Here is a 27,737-nt window from a genome sequence, read left to right as displayed (position 1 = left end):
TAGTCGTGCAGGGCTATCAGAGGCATCATTCAGCTCCTCAATAGCCTCTTTGTAGAGCTAAACGTATCTCTTTGGCTATCATTAAATCCTGAGTTAGCTTGTTAGTTATCTACTTTTTGTACCATATAAATTGCTTTTATTTTATTATAGTTTTTCTTACAGTCTCAGGCCAGTGATATTCTCTTTTTATTTGTTTGTTTGAATAATTGGAATCCTTTTTTTTTTCTTTTCAAATGAAATGTTTTGTAGAAAAGTAAAAGGCAATAAAAAGAGGATCTGTTTAGGTTGAAGCAGGGCCAAGGCCTTGATTCTTCTGTACTTCCTTCTCTTTTCCCCTTACTGCTCCTGAGTGATCTCATTAAAATTTTAAGGCTCTATGAAAGTTTGAAAAATTTGTCTTGAAAGAAAACCTCACATCAGAAGCCTTTAAACATATTTGAGGCATATAAAGAGACATAATAAAAAACATAATGAACACCTTTATTTTTCTACTTAAGGAATAAAACATTAGGAAATTAAAGCTCCTTGTGCGCCCTTTGTGGGAGGGAGAGTAATGCTTACCCCCACAGAAGATGTCCATGTCCTAAGCCCCAGAGCCTTTGAATATGTTCAGTTAACTGGCAGAGGGAAATTAAATTTGCAGATGGCATTAAGGTTTCTTATCAGTTGACCTTATTTAAAATAGGAAGATTATTCTGGATTAACTGAGTGGGCCCAGTGTAATCACAAGGATCCTTAAAAGTAGAAGAGGGAAATAGAAGTGTTAGAGAGAAGAGATGTGACAGCAGAAGCCAGGTCAGAGTGGCGTGATATGAGAAGGACTTCACCCATTGTTTCTTGCTTTGAAGATGGAGGAAGAAGCCCATGAGCAAAGGAATGTGGTGGTTACCTCTATAAGTTGGAAAGGGCAGGAAACTGATTCTCACCCAGGGCCTCCAAAAAAGAGTGCAGCCTGCTGGCACTCTTCATCTTAGCTCACTGAGACCCGTGTTGGACTTCCAGCCTACTGCTCTGTAATATAATACATTTGTGTTATTTTAAGCCAAGTTTGCAGTAACTTGTTAGAGCAGCAATAAGAAGCTAATACACCCTCCCTGATCAAATTTACATCTCTCACCCTAGAAGTAACCAACATGCTGCTGTTAAAATTGCTATGGATGCCTTTATCCTTCCATACCATATGTATGTTAAGTAATGCTGTGCATGTGTTTAAACTTCATGTAAAGGGTATTGAATGGTACTTACCCTGTATCTGTCCAAAGAATTCTTTTCATCTTGCAAAAGCTGAAACTCTGTCCCCATTAAGCACTAAGGCCCCATTCTCCCTCCCCCAGCCCCTGAAGACCACCGTTTCATTTTTTGTCTCTAGTACCTCATGTAAGTGGACTTACAGTATTTGTGAGCCATAGATTTTTAACCTGTTCTCTCCATCATATTTCCCTCATTTTCAGTTTTCCCCACATAACAGCTGGTGTGATCTTCTTAAAATGTCACTTTGATCATGTCTCTTCATTGGCTTCTCATTGCATTTTGTGATGACTCACAATCTTTCACATGCCCTCCCAGTCCTGGGTGATTGGGCTTCACCTCCAGTGTCACCTCTCATCATTCCCTTCCCTGTTCGTGAGGAGTTTCAGCCCCTCCTAAGCACCCAGCTCCTTCTTGCCTCAGGGAACCTGGTGCCTTGTGGACTGCTGATGTTAACATCTGGAATAAGATCTAGCAAATAATAGATATGCATTAAAACAGTTGAATAAGTGAAAACAGACTTTCTATCTATATTTTATTGGAAAAAAGGGGGCCACCCAGCAGAGATTTTCTCATCCTGCCTTCTTTTCACCTTAGACCTTGTTAAAGAGCTACCTCACATTTTCTTTGTTCTTTACCGTGGCTTTCTGTTCTTGTTCTCCTCTTTGCCCTTTCTTCTATTACAATGCATTTGGCTTCAAATAATAGAAAATTCTATCTCAAAATGATTTTTAAGTAAGGAAGTTTCGATATCTTACAAAACCCTTAAATCAAGATTTAAGGCAGCCTCCAGCCACTGTTCTCCAGACGCAGCACCTCATTGTTGTCACTGAGATGCCAGGCTCCTTCCCTCTCTGTCCTGTCGTCTTCAGCGTTAGCTTCATCCTGAGGCAGATCCTCTCATGCTGGTAAAATAGTTACCACAGGCACGTGGGGCTCTGCTTCCTAAGAGAGAGATTCTCTCTTCCAGAGGCTCTTTGATGATCAAGTCACGCCCCCGCCCCTCCCTCTCAGGGAAGCCACCCAGCAGTCTTCACATGACTCATTGGCCAGAATTGGTTCATAGCCTGTCTCTGAACTAATCATAGGCAAGGGAAGTAAAATTACTTTTGGACCATTCTGGCCCACCTGGGGGCTAGGGAGGGCTCATCTTCTTTTTTTTTTTTTTTTTTTAATATAGTGCACCAAACCTGTCTTCCTCCTTTTTTTAAAAAAAATGTTTTATTTAGTTGTTTTTGGCTGCGTTGGGTCTTCAGTGCTGTGCACGGGCCTTTTTCTAGTTGCGGCGAGCGGGGGCTGCTCTTCTTGGCGGTGCACGGGCTTCTCATTGTGGTGGCTTCTCTTGTTGCGGAGCACGGGATCTAGGTGCGTGGGCTTCAGTAGCTGTGGTGCAAGGGCTCTAGAGCACAGGCTCAGTAGTTGTGGCGCACGGGTTTAGTTGCTCCGCGGCATGTGTAATCTTCCCGGACCAGGGATCAAACCTGTGTCCCCTGCATTGGCAGGTGGATTCTTAACCACTGCGCTAGCAGGGAATCCCCAGGGCCCATCTTCTTTTGAGGCACATAGTTACATTAAGGAAAAGTAAATAAACCTGAACAAAACAGCATTCTGTAAGAAGGAATCAGGAGGAATGGATACTGGGTAAGTAAACAACAGTGTCAACTGCATATATGCTGTGCCAGGCCCTGTGACAGCAAGTATTTGTCACTTTTCCCTGAAGGTGTCCCTTCTCCTTTCTAACCTCTAACCCTCTTTGTATGCTCTGGTGCTTCTGTGCTCATCTTGTTTTGATCCTTCTTACCTTTCATAGATGTGGGCATATTACTTTCAATTTGTATGCAGTTGAAGTTATCAGCATAAAGTAGACAGTTATATCTCTAAGATCTTTGTTATAATCCTCATGTTAACCACAAAGCAAAAACCTACAGTTGATACACAAAAGGTAAAGAGAAGGGGATCAACACATGCCACTGCAGAAAATCATTGATTCATTAAGGAAGTCAGCAAGAGAGGTTGAAAGGAATATGGGAATTACCAAAAAGCCAGAAAACAGTTATTAAGGTGACATTAGTGAGTCCTTATCTATCAATAATTACTCTAAATGTGAATGGGTTAAAATCTCCAATCAAAAGACATAGAATAACTGAATAAATTAAAAAACAAGACCCAACTATATGTTGCCTATAAGAAACTCCCTTTAGTGTCAAGGGACACACATAGGCTCAAAGTGAAAGGATGGAAAAAGATACTCCATGCAAGTGGAAACCAAAAGAGAGCAGGAGTAGCTATACTTATGTCAGATAACACAGACTTTAACTCGAAACCTGTAGCAAGAGATTCTTTAAAAGCCAATGATAAAGGGATTATTTCACCAAGAGAATAATACAACAATCATAAATATATACCCCCCAACATTGGAGCACCCAAATATATTAAGTGTAAACTAACAGATACAAAGGGGGAAATATGATACAATATGGTAAGGGACTTCAGTAACCCACTTTCAGCAATGACTAGATCATCCAGGCAGAAATCAGTAAGGAAGGATTGGACTTGAACCATACTTTAGACCAAATGGACCTAACAGACATATATATATATAACATTCCATCAAACAGCAGCAGAATATACATTCTTCTCAAGCACACATGGGACATTCTCCAGGATAGATCATATGTTAAGCTACAAAACAGGTATTAGCAACTACCACAAGGGCGTGACTCCCTCTCTGAACCTGCCTGTGTGTCTATCCACACGTATTGTACTCTTTTTCCTCCTAATAAACACTTTACTTGCTTCACTACAAAAAAAAAAAAAAAAGGTTTTAGCAAATTTAGGAAGATTGAAATCATATCACCTGACTTTTCTGACCACAGTGGTATGAAACTAGAAATCAGTAACGGGAAGAAACCTGCAGAATTCACAGAATGTGGAAATTAACACACTCTTGAATAACCAATGGGTCAAAGAAGAAACTGAAAAGGAGATAAGAAAATACGTTGAAACAAACAAAAGTGGAAATACAACATATCAAAACTTACGGGATGTATTAAAAACAGCTCTATGAAGGAAGTTTATAGTGACACGTACCTACAGTAAGAAACAAGAAAGATCTGAAATAAACAACTTCACTTTACACCTCAAGGAACTAGAAAAAGAACAAACTAAGCCCAAAGTTAGCATAAAGAAGGAAATACCAAAGATCAATGCAGAAATAAATGAAATAGAGACTAGAAAGACGATAGAAAAGGTCAATGAAACTAAGAGCTGTTTTTTAAAGATAAACAAAACTGACAAACCTTTAGCTAGACTAAGAAAAAAAAGAGACGGGATTATTCAAATAATGTCAGAAATGAAAGAGGAGATATTACAAACGGTACCACGGAAATACAAAGGATCATACGAGACTACTATGAACAATTATAAGCCAACAAACTGGATAACTTAGAAGAATGGACGAATTCTTAGAAACATACAACCTACCAAGACTGAATCATGAAGAAATAGAAAATCTGAAGAGACCGAAACGAGTAAGGAGATTGAATCGGTAGTTGAAAACCTCCCAACAAAGAAAAGCCCAGGACAAGATGGTTTCCTTATGGAATTCTGCTAAACATGTAAAGAAGAATTAACACCAGTTCTTCTCAAACTCTTTCAAAAAATTGAAGAGGAGAGGATCACTGCTAAATTTATTTTTTGAGGCCAACATACCCTGGTACTAAAGCCAGATAAGGGCACTACAAGAAAGGAAAACTACAGTTCAATATTTGATGAATATAGATGCAGAAATTTTCAACAAAATATTTGCAAACCCAAGTCAGCATTACATTAAAAGGTTTATGCATCATGATCAAATGGAATATATCCCTGGCATGCAAAGATGCTTCATCATACGCAAATCAGTAAGTGTGATACACCACGTTAATAGAATGAAAGATAAAAATCATATGATCATCTTAATAGATGCAGAAAAAGCATTAGACAAAATATAGCCTTTTTTTCATGATAAAAACTCTCAACAAAGTGGGTATAGAGGGAAAGTACCTCAAAATAATAGAAGTCATATATAACAAGCCCACAGCTAACATCATACTCAATGGTGAAAAGCTCCAAGCTGGGTTTTTTTTTCCAAGTGGGAAATTAATTTTTCCCACTACCTTTACATTTTGGGATTAGTCTAGTTCCTTTCTTGTAGTCTTATTGTGCCTTTTCTCTTGGCTTCAAACCACTCAGAATGTTAATTTGTTAAATCATAGGTTTTAAACACAATTAAAATTTTTTCACCTCTTTGCTCTCTTTCAGTTTTATACAATTGAAAGATTATAGATATGTGAATGCTACAAATAAAACTTGAACGTTCAGGTGGTCTTTTGTTTTAAGGTATCAGACCTATTTTTTTGTTGTTCATAGAATATATGACAACAGCTTTAAATGAAAAGTTTTTGATAGCTTATATCCGCTCATTGCCAGATAAGTTGTTAGGTAGACACTGACAGGAGCAGAGTTTGAGAGAGAGAGAGAGAGAGTGTGTGTGTGTGTGTGTGTGTGTGTGTGTGTGTGTGTTAATGACAAGCAAAATAGTCTTTCTTAGCTCATGTAGATAGAGGAGGTGTGTTCATTCACATGTAACCCATTTGCACTGTGGTGAAGCTGCCTGAGAGTATTTTAAATGGAAGCAATTTGTAAACGAGTTGGTAGCCACACTTTCAGAACAAACTGATATAGCCTTGTGGGGAGATATTTTCTGGAATGACTGCCTGTGTTTGAGGTCCAGGTTTGCTGCTGTCTAGCCTTGTGACTTTGGATTCTCTGTCCTCGTATGTAAGATAGGATAATGATTGTAAGTTGTTGTGAGTCATTGTTAAACACAACTCTTGCTGTATAAAGGACAATCTGTCATAGCTATGTAAACTATATAATAACCATGGTACATTTTTTCTTCATGAAACACCTGTATAATTATTCTCATGTCTATTTGAGTTAAAATAGTACTATAGCCAGTTAGTAACTTAACTATACTAAAAAATTATTTTCTTCTTCCTCTTCCTCTGTGTATACATATACACACATATATATTTGGCTGTATATCTGTATATATCTCTGTATATATGTGTAAGTATACATGTATATATGTATATATGTATACATGTGCACACATTTACACATGTATTTTAAATATATTTATGTACGTGCATAAATATTTATACAGAAAGCATGTATGCATCCTCTCTATACATAACTGCATACATGCAAAACACATATTTTATGTAAATTGTTCCAGATCATGTGAGGCATGGACTTTAACATGCGTTTATCTTAAGTGCTTAGTATAGTACTTGGTATGTGGAAAGTGCTTGTTACACATTGTCATCATCTCCTGGGAGTCCCACTCCTTGTCTCCCTGTCCGGAAGTCACATTTGTTGAATATCCACTTGTGGAGAAATAGGCTTTCTGGTATTTGGGGAAGTTGGAGGCAGAGGTATGCTTCCCACTCCTGGGAAATGTCTCTGCTTCCTCCCCACAGGTGACCTTGCTGCCAGAATTAGGAGAACACAGGGCTTATAAATCTACTAGTAGAGCGATTTTTTTGCAGAATGGTATGAAAGTGCCAAATATAAAAGATTACTATTGATATTGCTGCAAGACTTAAGCTTCTCCAATCCGACCCGACCCCGGCTGGCGGCCAATGCCCCCCCAACCCTGCCCACTTGGAGATATGCTGCATCTTTTCTTACTCTGTGCGGCCATCTCGTTTCTGGTGAGATGTTACATCCTTAGCTAGTTACAGTGAGTCCCTGGCCAATTTTACCTTATGTGTGATTGAGGTGGGGCGGGGCTGGAAGGAAATGGGAGAAAGAGACAGGTTTCTTCTTGCCTGTGAAGCCCAGCACCTGTATCTGTGATTGTTCTTAGGCAGCCGGCTTGAGTTTATCACTCTTTAATTCCACTCCTGTTTACTTATGTATTGAAAATAGCAAAGTTTATAGTTTGGGTACTTGTTATTTGACTTTTGGATTATTGACAATAGCTTCCTAATTAACATTCTTGCCTCCAATCTTGATCCTGCTAGTGTGTGCTGATGTTGTGTGAATTTTAAGTCTAATCTAATCAGATCTTAATTTTATTGCGTTTAACATTGTCAAATATCTGTGTAATTCTGTTGAAATTTTCATAAATTGTACATATCTTTGGCATTTGCCAAATTTAACTGTCCTCCCACCATAATTTTTTCCCCGTATTTTTAGGAAGTTTTGTTTTTGTACTTGAGTAGTGATAGTTCCATTTAACTGACTGTTTTTGCTGTTTTTTGTACATAGAATTGAGTTGAAAATACTGCTCGATACATGCCATCCTGGCATTGTCAGTCTGTACGAGGCCCTACGTTTTTCTTTATTTTTCATCCTCTCATCTATGTCCCATTCTCTTCTTCCATTATAATAGGCTCCCATTCTTATGAATTTAAAAGGTAGATTAAGGGAAAAACATTTATAGGGTACCTTAATAGCACATCAATCTTGAGTACTTATTCACAATAATACTTGGAGTACAACACGTTAATATTTAAGAAATGTTCAGGTGTATTCACATGCCCGATGTAATGCTACTTTTAAGAAGAAAATGTTTGGGGCCAAGTAGAAATAAATTAGGCAGATATGCGAAATAGCAGGAAAGACCAGTTATTAGGGAGGAAAATATTACACATTAATTTCTGTTTTCAGTGTTGGCTCATTTCTTCTAGCACGAATATTAAGGAGAAAAAGAATGATTATATGACCAGTGTCAAAATATAGTTCTTGAAGTCAGGATACCATGATTATATAACTTTACTCTTTGTAGAGTTATGTTCAGAAAAATGACACTGGGAAGGTGATCTAAGAAAGATAGGTTGGTAGTTGTCTTTGATGGAAACCCCCTACATTTAGTGATATCTGATCATGTTACTGTAATCTTGTAACTAAACAGACAGAAAGGACCAGGAGTTTCTTTCTAGTTTCCAAGGTTAGAAATACTTTTTAAGCTCTGCATAGCTTTTTTTCCAAACAAGGTAAAGATGTGTTTGAAGTATGAGAGCTAACAAATTGAGCTTAAATCCCACAAGATAATGCAGAGGAGAGAGATTCATAGCTAGGTTTACAAGAAGCTTTGTAACTTCTTGGAGCTTGGCCTCTGGAGTTGCCAAGAGACTTGAAAGTACCTCCTGTTGGGTCTGTCTTGCTCACTGGTGTATCTCAGGGGCTATAGCCGTGCCAAGCACAGGAATGCCCCCAAATCAAGAATTAGTAGGTCTAATAATCTTTTAAATAAGCTTATGTCATTAACCAGAAAGTTAACTTGTGGATTTCATTTGTCAGAATGATCAAAAGAGCAAAACATGTTAACTGCGGCAAGGAATTTTAAGCAAAGTATAGCATGGCTAGTTAGAATGTGTTCTCTGAGAGCTGACCCGATGTAAATTAAAGGGACTGTTGTTTCAATTTGCTTTAATGCATTGTGACTTCATGTAAGGTAATTGGGCATCATGAATGTTACAGGCCACCGGAATGCACCTGTAGGAAAGTTTACTTGCCTGCTGCAGCAAGGGCAAGTGCACACCTGGGAACCAGAGCAAGTGGGGCTCCGTAGGTAGGTTTGGGCTGAATGATTCTAAGGAAAGACTGGGAAGTAGACCAGCTCTGCATTGGATACTGTTGTGAGGTGGGGTCAGTTTGGTAATTGGGTACCTGAGTATTCTGTTCAGGAGTAGGAGGAATGAAGCAGAGCTGGGGACTCATTGGTAAGAGAGCAGTAATCACTCAGAAAAGGGCCATTTTAGTCATTTTGCCATTCTGGTGTGGCCTTGGGCAAAACTTTATTTCCTGTTTGCCTTTTCTACTGGCCTTGCCACTAATCTGTTAGGGATATCACAATCTGATTTTCAGTGGGGTTTATTTTCACTTTCTCAGTCCCTCCTTTTGGCCAGATTCAGCCATTAAGGACATTGTTCTGTGAAATCCAGATCTTCTCTGTGCTGGAATTCTGTTGATCAGGAGACTTCAGAGAATCTCATCTACTGTTGGACTGAAGTCAGTTCTTTGTGACTACTTTTTGTTGTTGTGAGGTCAGTTATTGAATCATGCGAAGCAAAAATGGCTGTGCACATATAAGACTCTGGAGATCACATTTGAGCTCTAGAACACTGACAAATGCTGAGAGATTATGGACAGTTTGTAGTCTACTTCTAAGCCAAGAGCCAAGGTCCCAAGTGTGGTTTTGGTGTAGACAGAAACTTTCCTAGGTTTGACATCAGAGGGGCTGTCTGTCTTGTTTACTATTTTAGTTTACCATTTTATGGACTTCCCTGGTGGTGCAGTGGTTAAGAATCTGCCTGCCAATGCAGGGGATGTGGGTTCGAGCCCTGGTCTGGGAAGATCCCACATGCCATGGAGCAACTAAGCCCGTGCACCACAACTACTGAGCCTGTGCTCTAGAGCCTTCAAGCCACACTACCGAAGCCCGCGGGCCACAACTACTGAAGCCCGCACACCTAGAGCCCGCACACCGAAGAGTAGCCCCTGCTCGCCACAACTAGAGAAAGCCTGCGTGCAGCAACAAAGACCCAACGCAGCCAAAAAGAAATAAAAAACAAAACAAAACAAAATAAAGAGTTGCTTAGTAGTTGAGTGTAATTGCCCAAGAACTAGAGTGAGCTGAGTTGCACCCAAAAGAAAGTGGCTACAATCTCAACAGTTGGCTTGTTTGCATATTTTAGTGAAATCCTGAGTAAATTGCAGCCAGATATGAGACTCATACAAGGAGTGACTGGGGATGCAAAGGGCAATATTATAGGTATCATTGTTAGAGATAACAAGTATCTGTTAACAATTCAGAAATTTAAAGCAGCAGAGAGGAAGGGAAGAGCTGGCGGTGGGGGGAGGTGGGGAAAGCATGCAGATTAAAGCCTGACCATCTTTGATTCTGGCCATTTAGATTTTGTTCCATAAGCCCTGGGGGTGGAAGCTCTCTCTCTCATGCTGCTTGATCCAAAGGTCTTGGGTATAAGCTTTCTCATTCTAAGACCATCTTCTGGACGATTCTTAGCAATCCTCAATTTGGGGTCTCTGGCTGGACAGTCTTCCAGTAACTTGAGGAAGTATTGTGTTGTTGTAATTGAGAGCTATGGATCCAAGGAGTTTTACTGTAGAATATGGCAAGGTCATTTCCATGGGGGTTCAAGTACAATCTTTCCCTGATGATGCTTCAAAAATAGCCAAACACCTAATCCGAGAGCATGTAGAGCTGATTAAGTATCTGGCAAGGGAAGATAGTTGTTTACATCAGTGATAAGGTTGAACAGTTCTGGAAAATTATTATGTTAACCAGAATTATTAGGTCACATAATTATCATTTCTTTTCTGTGATGGAAATAATTAGGATATAGTCTTTTAGCAACTTTGAAGTTTATAATACGGTATTATTGTATATAATCACTGTGCTGTGCGTAGATCTCCAGGATTAGAGCTCCAGGATTTTTTATCTTCTGGTTGCAAGTTTTACCCTTAAACAACATCTCCCCAGTCCCCCAGCCCCCAGCCCCTGGTAACCACTATTCTACTTTCTGTATTTACGAGAGGCTGCACATATAAGTGATATGCATGCAGTATTTGTCCTTCTCTGTCTGACTTGTCTCACCTAGCATAATGCCTTCAAGGTCTACGCATGATCCATGTTACCACAAATGGCAGGATTTCCTTCTTTCTCGTGGCTGAATAATATTGATCCTTTTTAAGTGGCCCATTACCCATCTTCACTGGAAGCTTGTAAAATCTACTGCTTGTCTCCACTTTTCTTAAATGCCTAAATACTGTCTTGATGTGCATCTGTTTTAATTCATTTGTGATAGGAACTCACTGAACCCTTCCAGGTTTACAAATCCTGTCCTTCAGTTTGGGGAGTTTCCTTGAATTAGTTTGTAAGTTTTCTTCCTCTCTTTTCTCTGTTCTTTTTTTCTGAAACTCCTAATTATTTGTGTGTTGGATTTCATGGACTGGTTCTCTAATTTCCCTATTTTTATTTCACATTTCTCTAACTTTGTTTTATTGCTCTGTTTTCTAGGCTGTCTCTTCAGTTTATCTTCTGCCCAGCCAGTTCTGCTTCCAGATGGATCTTGTCCTCTCAAGTCTCTGCTTTGGAGGATTTGGCTCTGCAAATCTAATTGGTTCTCAGCTTTCTTCGCTATCAGCTTCTTATTTGATTTTCTTGGATCCTTGTCATCAGCTACTGTTCTACTGTTTGTCCACTTACATTCTAGTTTCCAAATTTTTATGCTATCTTCTCTCTCATTTTTCATCCTTATGGGTTTATGTCTTTAAAATTTTTTCTTTGCCATAGTTTTAGTAGGGTGTTAGGAGGGGAGTGAAGTTTGATATGTGTTCAGTACTCTATTTTACCAAAACACTACTCATTTTTTTTTTAACCACTGCTTTATAGCCATTTTATATTTTTGACTTCCCCTCCCATCTGTTAAAGGCAAGTGTTCATCCTGGCTGCGCCCTCTTCTTTTTGGTCTTCTCACATGACACACTTGCTCTCAGCTTTGTTTATTTATTTTTAAATGTGATGTTTTCTTGTCATACTCATTTGTTTTGTACACTCCTTGAAGTGAAGTATACATACTCTGCACCCTTTGGAGACAGCTGGCCTGAAAGTCCCCCTCCCACCCTACCTCTGTCTGTTTCTAAGGTAGGCAAAGCTCAGGGCTGTCCGTGTGTTTCCATGATTTTAAGCTGCTGCCCGTCTTTGCTATTCTCTGAGCATGCCAGATCCTGTCTGTGCTTCTGTATTTTCGTACATGCTTTTCCCACTTCCTGGGATGCCTCATATAACTACTGATTTCTTTTCCCAGCCCCTCCTTCCTTTCCTGACAAACTTCTTAAGTCTTAAGACTCTCTGCTTAAGTAGACTCTTTCTGAAGCTTTCTTTCATCTTCCTTCAACCCTTCAAGGTATAGTTAGTTGATCATTCCCTCTGTTTATAGTACTATTATATAGAGCACCATACTGCAGTTATTACTGATACAATCTGACTACTACGACTGGATCGTGACTGAACGTAGGGAATGAATCTTTTTCCTCTCCAGGGTGCCTTTTTACAAAAAAGGGTTGTGTGGATGGCTAGATAAATAAGTGTGCTCTGTAAACCACAAAGCACTATTATGTTATGATGGTAATTATTATTAGGTGATTTTTAAGAGGCAGTTGCCTTTTTGATAATCACACATCTTTTCAAAGTTTTTTATGTTCTCCCATTTTACCTTTCTGATAACTTACTTTTGTAAAATATAAAACATGTAACTACTTGGGATGGGGGAGAGAACTGATTGCAGATTAGAATTTTTTAGCTTTTTGAAGAAATTTTCTCATGGCTGTCTTTAACGAAGAGAAAGTCCAGGGGTTGTTGTCAAGGAGGTGAGTGAGTTAGTTTCTGGTTTAATTTATTTCCTTCCCCACCGCTCTCTCTCTCTCTCACCTTAGAAGGCTCAAGTCTAGGAAGTTATCCTCAACAGTAGATATAACAGAACCTGTTACACTCCTGGGTTGACCATCTGGTTAAATCAGTACCATGCACATGAACTGTCTAATCTCTAATAGATTTATTCTGATCCCAATTTCATTTTATTTTTGTGTCACCATCTTTAATGTCTCCTTTAAGTCTTTCAGAAATCATTCAGACTTGGTGAACATTAAGTACAGATATTCTTAGTGTATTTTTAATATAATGTGTGCCCATGGTGCTTTACTAGAAAGTACTTGTAAATCTGATTGTCGTAAAACAAATCTTTTTTCAGAAAAATAGTTGTGATTTGTTTTTACAACTAAGGATATGGTGTAAATATGTTATAAAAGGAAAGATAAAGTTACGTAAGCTTTATTGATAATTTAAAATGATAAAGTGTTAAACTTATTGATTTTATAAGGAGTTACTCATCTGTTCAGTCAAACCTTCACTCTTTTCAGAACTCCGGCTCTATCACTCTGCCCTACCTTTAGTATTAGACCTCATTTCCAACATCAGAAAAATATGAAAGCCATCAAAATGAGAACTCCCCTGGCTTTTTGCCTCTGAACCAACTTCTTTGCAGCTGTATCTATCCTTTCCTCCCTCCTTTGTCTTCCTGTTAACAATGGAAGACACATTTCTCCTTCTCGCTCTGAATCTAATCTCTCCCCAGCATTTCAGTCTTTGCTCTTCTCGTTTTTCCCTCTCATCTCCTTTTCTCTGGGTTCTTCCTTTCAGTACTTAACATAATCAAGTCTCTTACATCTTAAAAAAAATTGTTTAACCTTGTGTATTACTCCAGCTGCTGCCTTATTTTATCACCTTCAAAGAATTACCTGCTTCTATTGTCTCAGTTGACTTATGCCCCATTCATTCCCCGGCCTTCTGCAGTATAGACTGCCAGTACGTCACTGCGACTATTTTTGCCTAGTCCAGTATCCCCTGGTGACTTCATCACTGCTAAATCCAGTGGACACTGCTCACTGCTCACCTTGCTAGACTTCTCAGCAGCTTTGGATACTGTTTACTCTTCTGCCTTTTTTGAAAATCTTTTCCTTACCAGTCCTGCTCTTTGGTCTCCCCTCATGTACTCTCCTGGCTTGGTTGACGGTATGTATATGCTGATATCTTCAGCTTTCTCTTGAGCTTTAGACGTGCTTATTCAGCTTGCCATCCCCACGTAGGTGTCTCACAGGTACCAGACTCAGCCTGCACACAGCGGAGCCATCATCTTCCTGTTCCCTCGGGCCTTTTCCTCCTGCTGTGTTTCCTGTTCCGGGGGATGATGATGTGCTGGCCTGTTCCCTGGGGCAGGAGTCATTATGTCCGACCCCATCTCCTTCCTCATCCGCAGCGTTCTGTCCTTTGTACTGCCAGTCTGCCTTCCGTCACTCCAGTCTGTCCCCTCGGCAGCAGCCAGCATCATCTCCCACCTGAGTAGTTTGGACACTGTGGACTTAGCTGGTTTCTCGGCTTCCTGTCTTTATTTACTGCCCCCCAACATTTAAAAGGCCGCCAAAACAGAGGAGGATTGATATTCTCCTGTTTAAAAATTGTTAACGGAGCGTCTCCTCTTGTTCTTGGAGTATAAAAAGACTTTTATGATCTGGTTCCTAACTATATCCCCAGCCTCATCTCCCGTTGTTTCATGTATGTTCTTCAAGTGCTTTTCCCTCACCTCATGTGCCTTCACACTTTGTTCCCCTCTTAACACACACACACACACACACACACACACAGCACAGTTCTCAAAGTGAGATCTGGGAAGCTCTAGGTGTCCTCAACATCCTTTCAGAGGGTCTGCAAGGTCAACACTGTTTTCATAACAGTGCTGTGTTATACGCCTTTCTTCACACTGATTCTCGCGAGTGTACAGTGGGTTTTTCTCAAAGGTGACGTGGCACGTGATGATGCCGTTGCTCTGGTGGATAATGGATGTGTGCTTTTGTAGGCTCTGTTTTTCAAGAGTTCCCATTTTTCAATTCTAAGAGGGTTAGTATTGATAGAACAAACAGAACCTCTTCAGGGTCCTTGGTGACATCTAAGCGAGTAAAAGGGTCCTGAGCCCAGGAAGTCTGAGGACTGCCATTCGGGCCTTAGTGAGATGGGATTTCCTCTGAGAAGGCTTTGCCTGGGTCCCCAGGCAAAAGAGTGACTTTTGGGTAGCTCTGCGGTTCGTACTTGCTCTGTCACAGCGTTATCATATTGTCTTGTGGTGGGTTAGTTATCTCTCACCACCAGTAGCCACGGAAAGCTCCATAAAGGAAGGAATTCCCTTGTATCCCCAGGACTTAGCACAGTTCTGGAGACACAGTAAGTGCTCAGTAAACATATGTCGAGTGAATCCCTTTGAAGGTATTTGGGGATATGAACTATATAACATGTTTTAAATCATAACCATTTTGTACTTTATGAATGATGCATTCATTTCTTAATTTTTTTGACACCCCGATATCCGAATGGGTTTTAAGAGACCAAGTTTTATATATGCATGCGCGCACACACACACACACACACACACACACACACACACAGGAAGTGTATACATATTAGAGCAGAAAGAACCTATTATTGGAAGTCAGGAGCTTCATTTCTGAATCTTTCTCTTCTGCAAATAACCATAGAGCCTTGGACAAGTCTTTTTATTCCTTGGAATCTAACTTCCCTCATCAAGTAATGGGATTGGAATAGATTACCTAAAGTTTCTCCCATATGAAATTACGTGATTATATGTGAAAGGTGTCAAAGTGTATGTGATTTATATTTATTTTTATTTTATTTTATTAAAAATGCACATACATTTAGATTTATCTGTATATTAAAATAACTTTGTTTTTACAGGAAAGATGATAAAGACTATGCTTTAAAACAAATAGAAGGAACCGGGATCTCTATGTCGGCATGTAGAGAAATAGCAGTAAGTGAAGCTCTTTTTATCATCATTATTATCAACTGACTTATGGGTGTCACCTACATAGGTCTCTGAATTGTATTTGTCACATATACACATTAATTGAAAGTTGAGAAATATTTTTCATATCTACTATCTATAGCAAAATATATTTGTTTTTTAAAGAGAAGTGAAGGTGGCATGTAGTTATAGCAAAAATTTCTATGTAAATTCACTTATTTGGGGTTAAGTAAATCTCAGTTGTTTATATAACTATATATTTTTCCCAAAAATGTCACTAAATAGTTAAGGATCCAGTTATTCTTATTATTTCATCGAGTGCAATAAAATTGTTTATTATGTTACATGTTAATTCATATAAAATTAGTATTTCTATTTTAATAAGATGAGATTAATGTCATTACTTATGAACTTAAAATGAGATTGTTATTTGATTTTCATTGTATCTGTCTGTTCATTTGAATAAGTAAAATTATATACCCCCCCCCCCCCCGTTTTGGAGGCATACCATTGCCATATGGTAATTAGAATCTCATTTTGAGGGCTTCCCTGGTGGCGCAGTGGTTGGGAGTCTGCCTGCCGGTGCGGGGGGGCGCGGGTTCGGGCCCTGGTCTGGGAGGATCCCGCGTGCCGCGGAGCGGCTGGGCCCGTGAGCCACGGCTGCTGAGCCTGCGCGTCTGGAGCCTGTGCTCTGTAATAGTAGAGGCCGCGATAGTGAGAGGCCCGCGCACCGCGATGAGGAGTGGACCCCGCTTGCCGCAGCTGGGGAGAGCCCTTGCACAGAGGTGAAGACCCAACACAGCCAAAAATTAAAAAAAAAAAAAAAAAAAAAAAGAATCTCATTTTGATTCTGAAGGAAAATATTCTTCATGTTAATGAAGAATAATTTAATAATTTAATATTATTAAATAATTATTCTTACATTTAAAGTGAGTATTCTCTGAGACTTTACTTCAGCTTTTACTATTGTGAAACTATGGGTGCAAACTTGTCTTTTCTGTCTTTAATCAGAATATTCTAGAATATATATTGTAATAATCTTTACTTTTTTTTTTTCTTAAATCGCATTTTCTTTTTTTTTAACTAGTTAATTTTATTTTTGGCTGTGTTGGGTCTTTCGGTTTTTTTTTTATTAATTAATTTATGTATTTATTTATTTTTGGCTGTGTTGGGTCTTCGTTTCTGTGCGAGGGCTTTCTCTAGTTGCGGCGAGCGGGGACCACTCTTCATCGCGGTGTGCGGGCCTCTCACTATCGCGGCCTCTCTTGTTGCGGAGCACAGGCTCCAGATGCGCAGGCTCAGTAGTTGTGGCTCACGGGCCCAGTAGCTCCGCGACATGTGGGATCTTCCCAGACCAGGGCTCGAACCCGCGTCCCCTGCATTGGCAGGCAGATTCTCAACCACTGCGCCACCAGGGAAGCCCAGGTCTTTCGTTTCTGTGCGAGGGCTTTCTCTAGTTGTGGCAAGCGGGGGCCACTCTTCATCGCAATGCGCAGGCCTGTCACTGTCGTGGCCTCTCTTATTGCGGGGCACAGGCTCCAGATGCGCAGGCTCAGTAGTTGTGGCTCACGGGCCTAGTCACTCTGCGGCATGTGGGATCCTCCCAGACCAGGGCTCGAACCCGTGTCCCCTGCATTGTCAGGCAGATTCTCAACCACTGCGCCACCAGGGAAGCCCATAATCTTTACTTTTATTGCTTTCAGCCCTCTGTCTACACAGATATAGGCTGTTGTGACCTGGAGGTATTAATTTAAATAATATTACTCGTTTAACAGATTCTATACCACTGGGTTTTCAACTAAGAGTCATTTATTGTGTATCATGTTGACAGGAACTAGACCAAGAAGAAGTAAACATAGAACACATAGAGCAAGTCAGGATCCCTGGCCTTAAGTGTTTGCACACTGATGAGGAAAGGCTTATAATTCTTCTAATAATAGGAATGGTATGCCGAGCACTATGGTAGGAGGGAATAGAGAATGGGAAAAAGGTGTATGTATCTAAACTAGAGAATCAAGGAAGGTTTCAGATTTTGGAGGACATGTAAGAATTACCTCCATGAGGGAAGAATAGGAATGAGATAGAGGGCATTCTAAACCAAAGGTATGCTGTATTGGAAATTATATTTCATTTCATTGATAAAACTCTTATACTCTTGTATCTTGCGGCAAGATATCTGTACATTAACTGTCAGTTCTGCAGCATCTACTATTCTCTATATTCTAGTCGGTTTTAAAGAATTAAAATCTGTTGAACTATGGTCAGTGATGTTGGTCATCATGATAGGGATGACCTTCAGAGGGGCAGGGAGGAACCAGAAGGGGAGACAAGGGGGAGCTTTCAGGATGCTATTCTGTTTCTTGGTTTTGCTCTGGGTCTGGTCATGTGGGTTTCACATGTGAAAACTCACTGAGCTGTGCACTTAACGTTCATGTGCTTTCCTCTGTCTTTATTATTCTTCAACAAAAAGTTTTAAGATCAAACAAAACTCCATTCATTTCAGGGACAGACATTCTTAGCTTTTTATCTATGTTGATAACTGTAAATGCAGTTAAGCACAATAAGGAGTATGAAAGCTTATTTTTAATGTACTTGATTGTGGTTCTTCAACCTAAGGTGAGCATAAATTTTTAATTTTGATGAAGTCTCATTTACTAGTTTTTTCCTTTTATGACTATTGTTTTCTGTGTCTGGTTGAAGAAATCTTTACTCACTAATTGTGAAGATGTTTCCCTTTGTTTTCTTCTAAAGTCTTACAATTTTAGCTTTACTTCTAAGTCTATGATCTGTTCATTTCATTTCTGTTTGTAGTCTGATGTAATGTTTGAGCATCTCCTCCCCTCACCCCATGTGAATGTACAATTGTAGCATCATTTTTTGAAAAGATTCTTTCCCATTGAATTCCTTTGGCATCTTTGTAAAAAATTAAATGACTGTAAGTGTTGGACTATTTCTGGGCTCTATTCTGTTCCATTGATCGCTTTGTCTATCCTCAGCCAATACCAGATAACTCTACTTTACGTACAGCAAGACTTGAAGTGAAGTGGTATAATGCCACCAGCTTTATTTTTTGTTGCAGGATTGTTTGGGCTATTTTAGGTCCTTTGCATTAGCATGTACATTGTTGAATTGGCTAGTAATTTTTATTTCTAAAAAATGCCTGCTAACATTATGGTTTGCATCAATTCAGGGAGAATTGAATCTTAATAATATTGAAACTTCTGAGCCATGAAAGTATGTCTTACTTTCATGGCTTAGAAAGACATACTTTTCCATTTTTTAAGGTTTTTAAAAAATTTCTCCCAACAATGTTTATAGTTTTTTAGTGTGGAGGCTTTACACACTTGTTAAATTCATTCCCAAGGATTTTATGTTTTCTGACATTATTATACATGGGATTATTTTTTAAATTTTGTTTTCCACTTGTTTGCTTCTGTATTTGCTTCTGTATTCAGAATTGATTTTTTAAAAATATTTTATATTATATAAATTATATATCTAAATTCACTGGTAGGTTTGGTGATGTCTTTGGGATTTTCTACATAAATAATTATGTCATCTATGAATAGGAATAGTTTTACTTCTTTCTCTCTTTATGCTTTTGATTTTTTTTCTTTTGCATTGGCTAGAGCCTCTCAGAAGATGTTGAATGGTGGTGAGAGCAGGCATCTTACTTGTTCCCAGTCTTGGGGGAAAGCAGTGTTTCACCATCAAGTTAATGCTAGCTGTAAGTTTTTTATAGATACCATCAGTCAGGCTTAGGAAGTTCCCTTCTATTTTTTTGTAAATGGTAATGAATTTTATCAAATGCTTTTTTTCTACATGTCCTGAAATGACTTTATAGTTCTTCTCTTATTCTGTTATATTGGTAGACTACATTGATTAATTTTCTAACATTTATCCAGTTTTGCAGTTTTGAAATAATCCCTGCTTGGTTATATATCACTCGATTTGATTTACTGATGTGTTGCTGAGGAATTTTGGGTCTTTTGAAGAATGTTAGCCTATGATTATCGTTCTTGTAATGTTTTTGTCTTTGGTATCAAAGTTGTGCTGTCCTCACGGAACAAGTTAGGCAGCCTTTCTTCATCCTCTGCATTGACAGAGTTTCTGTATGGCTGGCAGTTATTCTTCCTTGAATGTTGGACAGAATTCACCGACCAATATTATTTCCTTAATAGATACAGAGCTCTTCACATTTAATATTTGGTCTTGTGTATGATAAGTCCTATTTTTTATGTAATTTGTTCATTTTGTTTGTTATTGAATTTATTGGCACAAAGTTGCTAATAATATTCTCATTATCTTTTCACAAATGTGGCTTCTATAGTGGTGTCCCTATTTCATTGTGGACTTGGTAATTTGTGTTCTCTGTCTGTATCATTGATTTTTGCTCTTATCTTTATTATTTCTTCTACTTACTTTTGGCCTGCATTTCTTTTTTATCTTCTTCTTCTTTTTTTAAATATTTATTTATGTATTTAGACTGCACCAGGTCTTAGTGGCGGCACGTGGGATCTTCGTTGTGGCATGTTTAGCTGTGGCATGCAGACTCTTAGTTGCGGCATGCAGACTCTTAGTTGCGGCATGAATGTGGGATCTAGTTCCCCGACCAGTGATCGAGCCCAGGCCCCCTGCATTGGGAGCGTGGATTCTTACCCGCTGGACCACGAGGGAAGTCCCTCTTTTTTATCTTCTTAAGGTGGACCGTTAGGTCATTGATTTTTTTAAACAGTTCTTTTCTAATATAAGCAATTAAAACTATAAATTTGCCTCCAAGTAGTGTTTTACTTGCATTCCACAAATTTTGTCACATTGTATTATTATTATCATTTAGTACAAAATAATTTCCATTTTCTTTGTGTTTTTTTCCTTTTATTCATGGATTATTTAGAAATATATTGTTTAATTTTTAAATATGTGAGGCTTTCCAGATAATTTATTGTTGTCAAGTACTAATTTTTTTCTGTTGCAGTCGGAGAAAAGAGACTATATTTTAGCAATATATACTGAAATATTTATAGATGAAATCATATGTCTGAGATTTACTTCAAAATAATTCAGGGTGGGGTGGGAGGAGCGGATATGAATATCGATAAAATGAGATAGGCTGTGAGTGGATGATGATACATGGGGGTTGTTCTATTTTACTATTCTATTTACTTTTGAAAATTTTTCTATAATAAAAATTCAAAAGGAAAAAGGATCCCATCTGTCTGGCAAGTCTTCTCAGACCTCTCTCCTCGCATTTATTATGGAAGTCCATTGTCTGAGAAGTCCAGTTTCCCCACCACTCACCTCCATTATTCTCTTACGATCTATACCCAGTTTGTTCCTTTCATAGCATTTATTACAAATTATAATTATAAGGAGTTTCTTTTTATTTGTTTGTTAACTTATTTTCTGTTTATGGTCCCTACCTCTGCCTGACTGGAATGCATTTCTTCACCAGTGTGTGCTAGTTCTCACACATAGTCTTTTGTTTAGTAAATAATTGTAAAAGGGAGGGAAGAAGGAAAGAACTCTGAGAATTTCTACTGAAGTTAAGAGCACTGCATGTCTTCACCCTCACTGTATTCTAAGCGGCTTGCTGTGTATTTCCAGAACTTCCTGTGAGTCATGATCCCTTTAGCTTAGTGGTGTTCAGACTTCTTCAGTGGACTGTCAGTGTACCAAGGGGCCGCCTTGTGGTTCAGCTACTGTTAAAGCTTACACCTGCTTTAGCCTAGGCACCTCAGGTTTTTTATATTTTTCTTTAATTAATTTGCAGAAATTCAATTGAAGAAAAGTTTTCACAGCTTAAAAAAAAACTGAAATAATTTTGGAATAATTTTACTGAAGCTTTTATAGTAATTTCAACTCAACTCTCATACTTAGGGCGTACATTTAGAATTTATTATTTTTGCTATATTGTAAAATTTTAATATTAGAAATCAGTGTTATTTTGAGAATATTAGAGGTTTTCTTGCCTATTTCTCACTCACCATGTAAGTGGTATTTATTGACAAGATAGTTTTAAATGCTATTTATTTTTTATTTATTTCTACTTTTAGAGTTCAGATTAAGTGTGATATTGTATGGCATAGTTAGAATGAATTAAGTTTATGACGAATGATGTTTTAAAACATTTGTATTTTTAGCAGTGAGTTTAGTACTCAGGAAATTATAAGATTTTATTCCCAGTAGAATTAGGAAAACTTAGGTGGTTTCTGTGATGAAAACCATTGTATAAATTTATTTAAACCTTTTTTCCATTAAACATTTTTGGACATAAAATCTTCAAAAAGGCAAAAACACCTTATACAGTGCTAAGAATAGGCATCTGCACGCCATGGGCTCTGTGTGGGGTGGTGAAGTCCATCAGCTAATAGGCATCTGCACACCATGGGCTCTGTGTGGGGTGGTGAAGTCCATCAGATGTGAAAACTGCTTACCACCCCCAGTGTCTGAGCACCCGCCTCACGGGGTTCCATGGAGCACTTAAGACCCTCCCCAGGTTATCTGAGCTCTCATTCTGGCTTTACCACTTAACTGGCTTGTAGGACCCAAAGCAGGTGACGTAATTTCCCCGTGTTGTAGTTTACTCTTTGTAAAATGAGAATAATAGTTATCTCATAGGGTGTTAGTGCGTGAGGAGCGTAGGTCACTTCTGGGACACAGTAAACTCTGGGTGCACGTTAGTTCCTCAGTCAATGCCAGTTATCACTGCTGCAGCCACAGCACGCGAACTGCCTGCTCACTTGAACTTGTCTGCTGCCAGAGGACTTCCGCGGAAGGTCTCGGCACATTTTATATCCCGGGACCTAGTGCAGCATCTGCCTCAGGGCCTGGCATGTGGCAGGCATTAGCTCTGCTAAATGTAGCCCAGCTTCCTGGTCTTTTGGAAGTGCTTCAGTGTAAATATTTACTTAGAGGCATTTCCCCACTGAGACTCTCAGCTCCATCTCCAATCCCGCAGTGACCCATCTCCCAGCATAGCGTGTTGTACTTACTCAGTAGTGATAGCTATTTACTGTACTAGTTTGCCAAGGCTGCCATAACAAAATACTGCAGACTGGGTGGCTTAAACAACAGAAACTTATTTTCTTATTGGTGGAGGCTATTGATCCAAGATCAGGGCGCCTGCAGAGTTGTTTCCTGTGAGGCCTCTCTCCTTGGTTTGCAAGTGGCCACCCTCTTGTGGCCTCTTCATGTGGTCATCTCTCTGTGCGTCTAATCTCCTTTTCTTGTAAGCTCACCATTCAGATTGGATTAGGGCTCATCCTACTGACCTGTTTTTAACTTAATTGCCTCTTTAAAGGCCTTATCTCCAAATAGAATCATTCTGAAGTTCCGGGGGTTAGGGCTTCAACACAAGAATTTGGGGAGGACAGTCCGTAGCACTTACCATTACTTACTACCATAGTAATAGTACTTACTCACTATTAAAATCATTGCCCTCAAAGACTTAATATTTGACTAATCAGATAGATTTTTTAAAAATAGAAGTGGATTGAGTTTTTGATGAAAGCATTGATCTTAGTCCACAGTTTAGAAGCCGAAGGGTGTGTTGTGTGATGCCCTTTAGTTGGTGTATTTTCTTTATTCGTGAACTCAGTTATTCATGTCTTTACCAGGTATTTAATGAGCACGTACCAGGCAGTGTGCTAGAAACTAGCAGTGCAGGGCTGAGCTAGACACAGTGCCTACCGTCGTCCAGTTCATAACCTAGTATATATTTAAAATATCTGTGTCTCTGGATGATGAGGAGAATTACTCCTCCTGGGTGTTAGGTCTTGGGACGTGTTGTTGTTAGACCAAATTACTGGCTTTGTATTTTAGAAATTAATTAATTAATTTTAAAAGCATTTGAATCCTGATTCTAACCACTACCTAGGAATGTGACCTTGAGCAAATTATTTAATCCCCTTACACCACCATTTTCATAGGGTAATTCGTGATTAAGTGAGATAGTGCATGTCATATGCTTAGCCCCATACTTGGCACCTAGGAAGAGTTCAATAAAATGGTTGCTGCTGTTTCCTTTTTAATACAGGAGCTAAACCTCATCTTGGAGGTGACAACTAAGAATAGCTTTATATGTAGGTTTCTAATAATTGGAGAGAGCTTTTGCCAAAGCTTTGGAGTTTGTTTGTTATAATTTCTACCCTGCTGATTTCCAGAAAGGATTTGAAATAGCTGCCCAGCTGAGAAGTGTGTTCCAGTTGTGAGGTAATGGAGAAAACCCTGACCCAGAGCTGACATGCACTTAGGGCTCGGTCCGCTCTTCCAGCCAGCTGGCTGATCTTGGGCGACCCTGAAGTCCAGGCTTTCCCGTATCAGATTCTTTGCCTTGTTTATTAGTTAGCAAATGGTCAGTTTTAGATATTGACCTTAAGTTTCTGAGAATTTGTATATATCTCTGGAGTTTCATAAGTTTGAAATTATATTTGAAAAGCAGAAATATATAACTTGAATTTACTCTTGCTCCTGAATAAAATAATCATCACTTTCCAGAGAATAATCATTAATATAAATGACTTAATATATAGTCCATTCATAGTCTTTCCTTTGCTGAATTCATTTCAGAGCACCTAATATATTGTTAACATTACATTTACCTTGATACTTGTTTTGGTGAAAAGTGTTCTTATAAAAGGTACTGAAGTCCTAAGTTCTAAAACCTTGACTTTCTCACATGTCTGTCATGTATTTGGAACACATTTGCAAGGCACTAAGTCAGTTCTAACTGATAGAGACAATATCAGGCTTCATGAGAAGTTTTCTCTTGTCATTGTTGCTGTTGTATTTGTTTTTGCATGGTGGGGTGGGAATGCTTTTTCTTTTTTTTTTGGAATGCTTTTTAACTTACGGATCATTAGGGCCACTTGGGTTATTAAATGGAGATAAAATAAGGAGATAAAAGATTTTAAATAGAAGAATGTCTTTCTAGGAGATGAGAAAGGTTAATAAACCCATGCAAATGTGTTCTACTTGCAAGTTTCTGTCTGTATAAGCTCTTTATTATTTTGTGAAAAGTTTACAAAATTTTATTCAACTTTCCTTTGTAATTTATAGAAAAAATAGGTACTGTATCTCACAGAGTTACAGATCTTAGTTCTTATCTGATATTTGGTGGTAATGAATGTTGTATTTTCTGTTGTTGCTGTTACAGTTGTCCCTTTGCATCCATGGATTCAACCAACCATGGATAGGAAATATTGGGGGGGGGGATTTCCAGAACATTCCAAAAAGCAAAATTTGAATTTACCATGCTCCAGCAACTATTTACATAGTATTTACATTGTATTAGATATTATAAGTAATCTGAAGATGATTTAAAGTATAAGGGACTTGAGCATTGGGGGATTTTGGTACCCTCCTGGGGCAGGGTGGGGTTGGGGGGTGGTCCTGGAATCAGTCCCCCTCAAATATTGAGGGACGACTATAGATCGTTTTTTTAAAATAATTACAAGCTACAGATTTGTTTTAAGTTTAATTGTTTTGTGATGGCAAAACATAGACAACTAGTAGAATGGGAGAAAATATTTGTAAATCATATATCTGCTAAGGGATTAATATCTAGATTATGTAAAGAATTACAACTCAATAGCAACAACAAAAAACCCAATTCAAAAATAGGCAGAGAGGGCTTCCCTGGTGGTACAGTGGTTAAGAATCCACCTGTCAATGCAGGGGACACGGTCCGAGCCCTGGTCTGGGAAGACCCCACACGCCGCGTGCAACTAAGCCCATGCGCCACAACTACTGAGCCTGCGCTCTAGAGCCCGCATATTAGATATTAGGCAAAAGACTTGAATAGACATTTCTCCGAAGAAGATATACCAGTAAGCACATGAAAAGATGCTTATCATTAGTCATTAGGGAATTGTATATCAGAACCACAGCAAGATACCACATCATACCTATTAGGATGTGACTATTACAAAAAGAAAATTTAAAAAGGTAAATAAAAGTTGGTGAGGGTGTGGAGAAATTGGAATTCTCGTGCATTGCCGATGGGAATGTAAATGGTAGAACTGCTGTGAAAACCAGTTTGGTGGTTCCTTGAAAAGTTAAACATAGAATTATCATATGATCTAGCAATTCCACTCCTAGGTATTTACCCAGAGAATTGAAAGTAGGGACTCGGGTACCTGTACACCAATGTTCATAGCAGCATTATTCACAGTAGCCAAAACGGGGAAACAACCAGTGTCCATTAGCTGATGAATGAATAAACAAAATGTGGTGTATACATGGAATGGAATGTATTGGGTTGGCCTAAAAGTTTGTTCAGTTTTCCCGTAAGACAGCTCTAGTAACACTGAGTTGTCTTTAACTTCATTAGAAACAATTTTGTTAGATTGTATTGTGACCGCTGTCATATCAGTATGCATTTTAAAAAAAGCATCAAAATTGGTGAGTTTTTGTGTAGCCATTTTAATATTGAAGATGGAAGAAAAAAAACATTTTTGGCACATTATGCTTTATCATTTCAAGAAAGGTAAAAATGCAACTGAAACGAAAAGATTTGTGCAGTGTATGGAGAAGGTTCTGTGACTGATCGAACATGTCAAAAGTGGTTTGCGAAGTTTTGTGCTGGAGGTTTCTTGCTGGACGATGCTCCACGGTCAGGTAGACCAGTTAAAGTTGATAGCGGCCAAATCGAGACATTAATTGAGAATAATCAACGTTACATCACTTGGGAGATAGCCGACATACTCAAAATATCCAAATCAAGTGTTGAAAATCATTTGCACCAGCTTGGTTGTGTGAATCACTTTGATGTTTGGGTTCCGCATAAGTTAAAGAGAATAAAACCTTCTTGAAGGTATTTCTGCATGCGATTCTCTACTCACACGTAATGAAAACGTTCCATTTTTAAAACAAATGGTGATGGGTGATTAAAAGTGGATACTGTACAATAATGTGGAATGGAAGAGATCATGGCGCAAGCGAAATGAACCACCACCAACCACACCAAAGGCTGGTCTTCATCCAAAGAGGGTTGTGTATATGGTGGGATTGCAAGGGAGTCCTCTATTATGAGTTCCTTCTGGAAAACCCAACGATTAATTCCAACAAGTACTGCTCCCAGTTAGACCAACTGAAAGCAGCACTTGATGAAAAGCGTCCAGAATTAGTCAACAGAAAATGCATGATCTTCCATCAGGATAGTGCAAGACCACATGTTTCTTTGATGACCAGGCAAAAACTGTTACAGCTTAGCTGGGAAGTTCTGATTCATCCGCTGTATTCACCAGACGTTGCACCTTCGGATTTCCATTTATTTCAGTCTTTACAAAATTCTCTTAATGGAAAAAATTTCCATTCCCTGGAAGACTGTAAAAGGCACCTGGAACAGTTCTTTGCTCAAAAAGATAAAAAGTTTTGGGAAGATGGAATTATGAAGTTGCCTGAAAAATGGCAGAAGTAGTGGAACAAAACGGTGAATACGTTGTTCAGTAAAGTTCTTGGTGAAAATGAAAAATGTGTCTTTAATTTTTACTTAAGAACCAAAGGAACTTTTTGGCCAACCCAATATTCGGCCATTAACAAGCTATGAAATTTTGATGCATGCTACAACATGGATAAACCTGAAAGACGTTATGCTAAGTGAAATAAACCAGACAGAAAAGGACAAATACTGTATGATTCTACTTATATAAGGTACCTAGAATAGGCAAATTCATAGAGACAGAAAGTAGAATAGAGGTTACCAGGGGCTGAGGGGGAGAGGAAAGTGGGGAGTTATTGTTTAATGGGTAGAGTTTCTGTTTAGGATAATGAAACAGTTCTAAAATGGACAGTGGGGATGATTGCACAACACTGTGAGTGTACTTATGCTTCTGAATTGAAAATGGTTAAAATGGTAATTTTTATGTTATGTATATATTTTACCATAATAAAAACATTAAAACAAAACAAAAAAAGAAACCAGCTAAACAATAGCAACCATACAGACAGATTTACAGTTATATCTTTTCAGTATCTTTTCTCCACTGATTTTTACTCATTTGTATGGGCATCTCAAAATTGTATGGGTACTTACTAGAATTT

At 38.7% G+C, this 27,737-nt stretch overlaps 1 protein-coding gene across 5 annotated transcripts in view; it reads left to right on the top strand.

The window, feature by feature from the left end:
* CDK8 (cyclin dependent kinase 8) overlaps window positions 1-27,737 on the top strand; it is a 96,806-nt gene that overhangs the window by 27,804 nt on the left and 41,265 nt on the right. For 4 of the 5 annotated variants that reach the window (XM_061170544.1, XM_061170543.1, XM_061170542.1 and 1 more), the window contains exon 2: window positions 15,626-15,701. The exons of the other annotated variant lie outside the window; for it this stretch is intronic. In XM_061170544.1, coding sequence (XP_061026527.1) covers window positions 15,626-15,701 — 76 coding nt within the window. The remainder of the gene's footprint in view (window positions 1-15,625; window positions 15,702-27,737) is intronic. 5 annotated transcript variants of the gene reach the window in all.

The sequence above is a fragment of the Eubalaena glacialis genome, chromosome 16 (assembly GCF_028564815.1).
Source record: "Eubalaena glacialis isolate mEubGla1 chromosome 16, mEubGla1.1.hap2.+ XY, whole genome shotgun sequence".
NCBI lineage: Eukaryota > Metazoa > Chordata > Mammalia > Artiodactyla > Balaenidae > Eubalaena > Eubalaena glacialis.
This window is presented reverse-complemented; position numbering and strand designations above follow the sequence as displayed.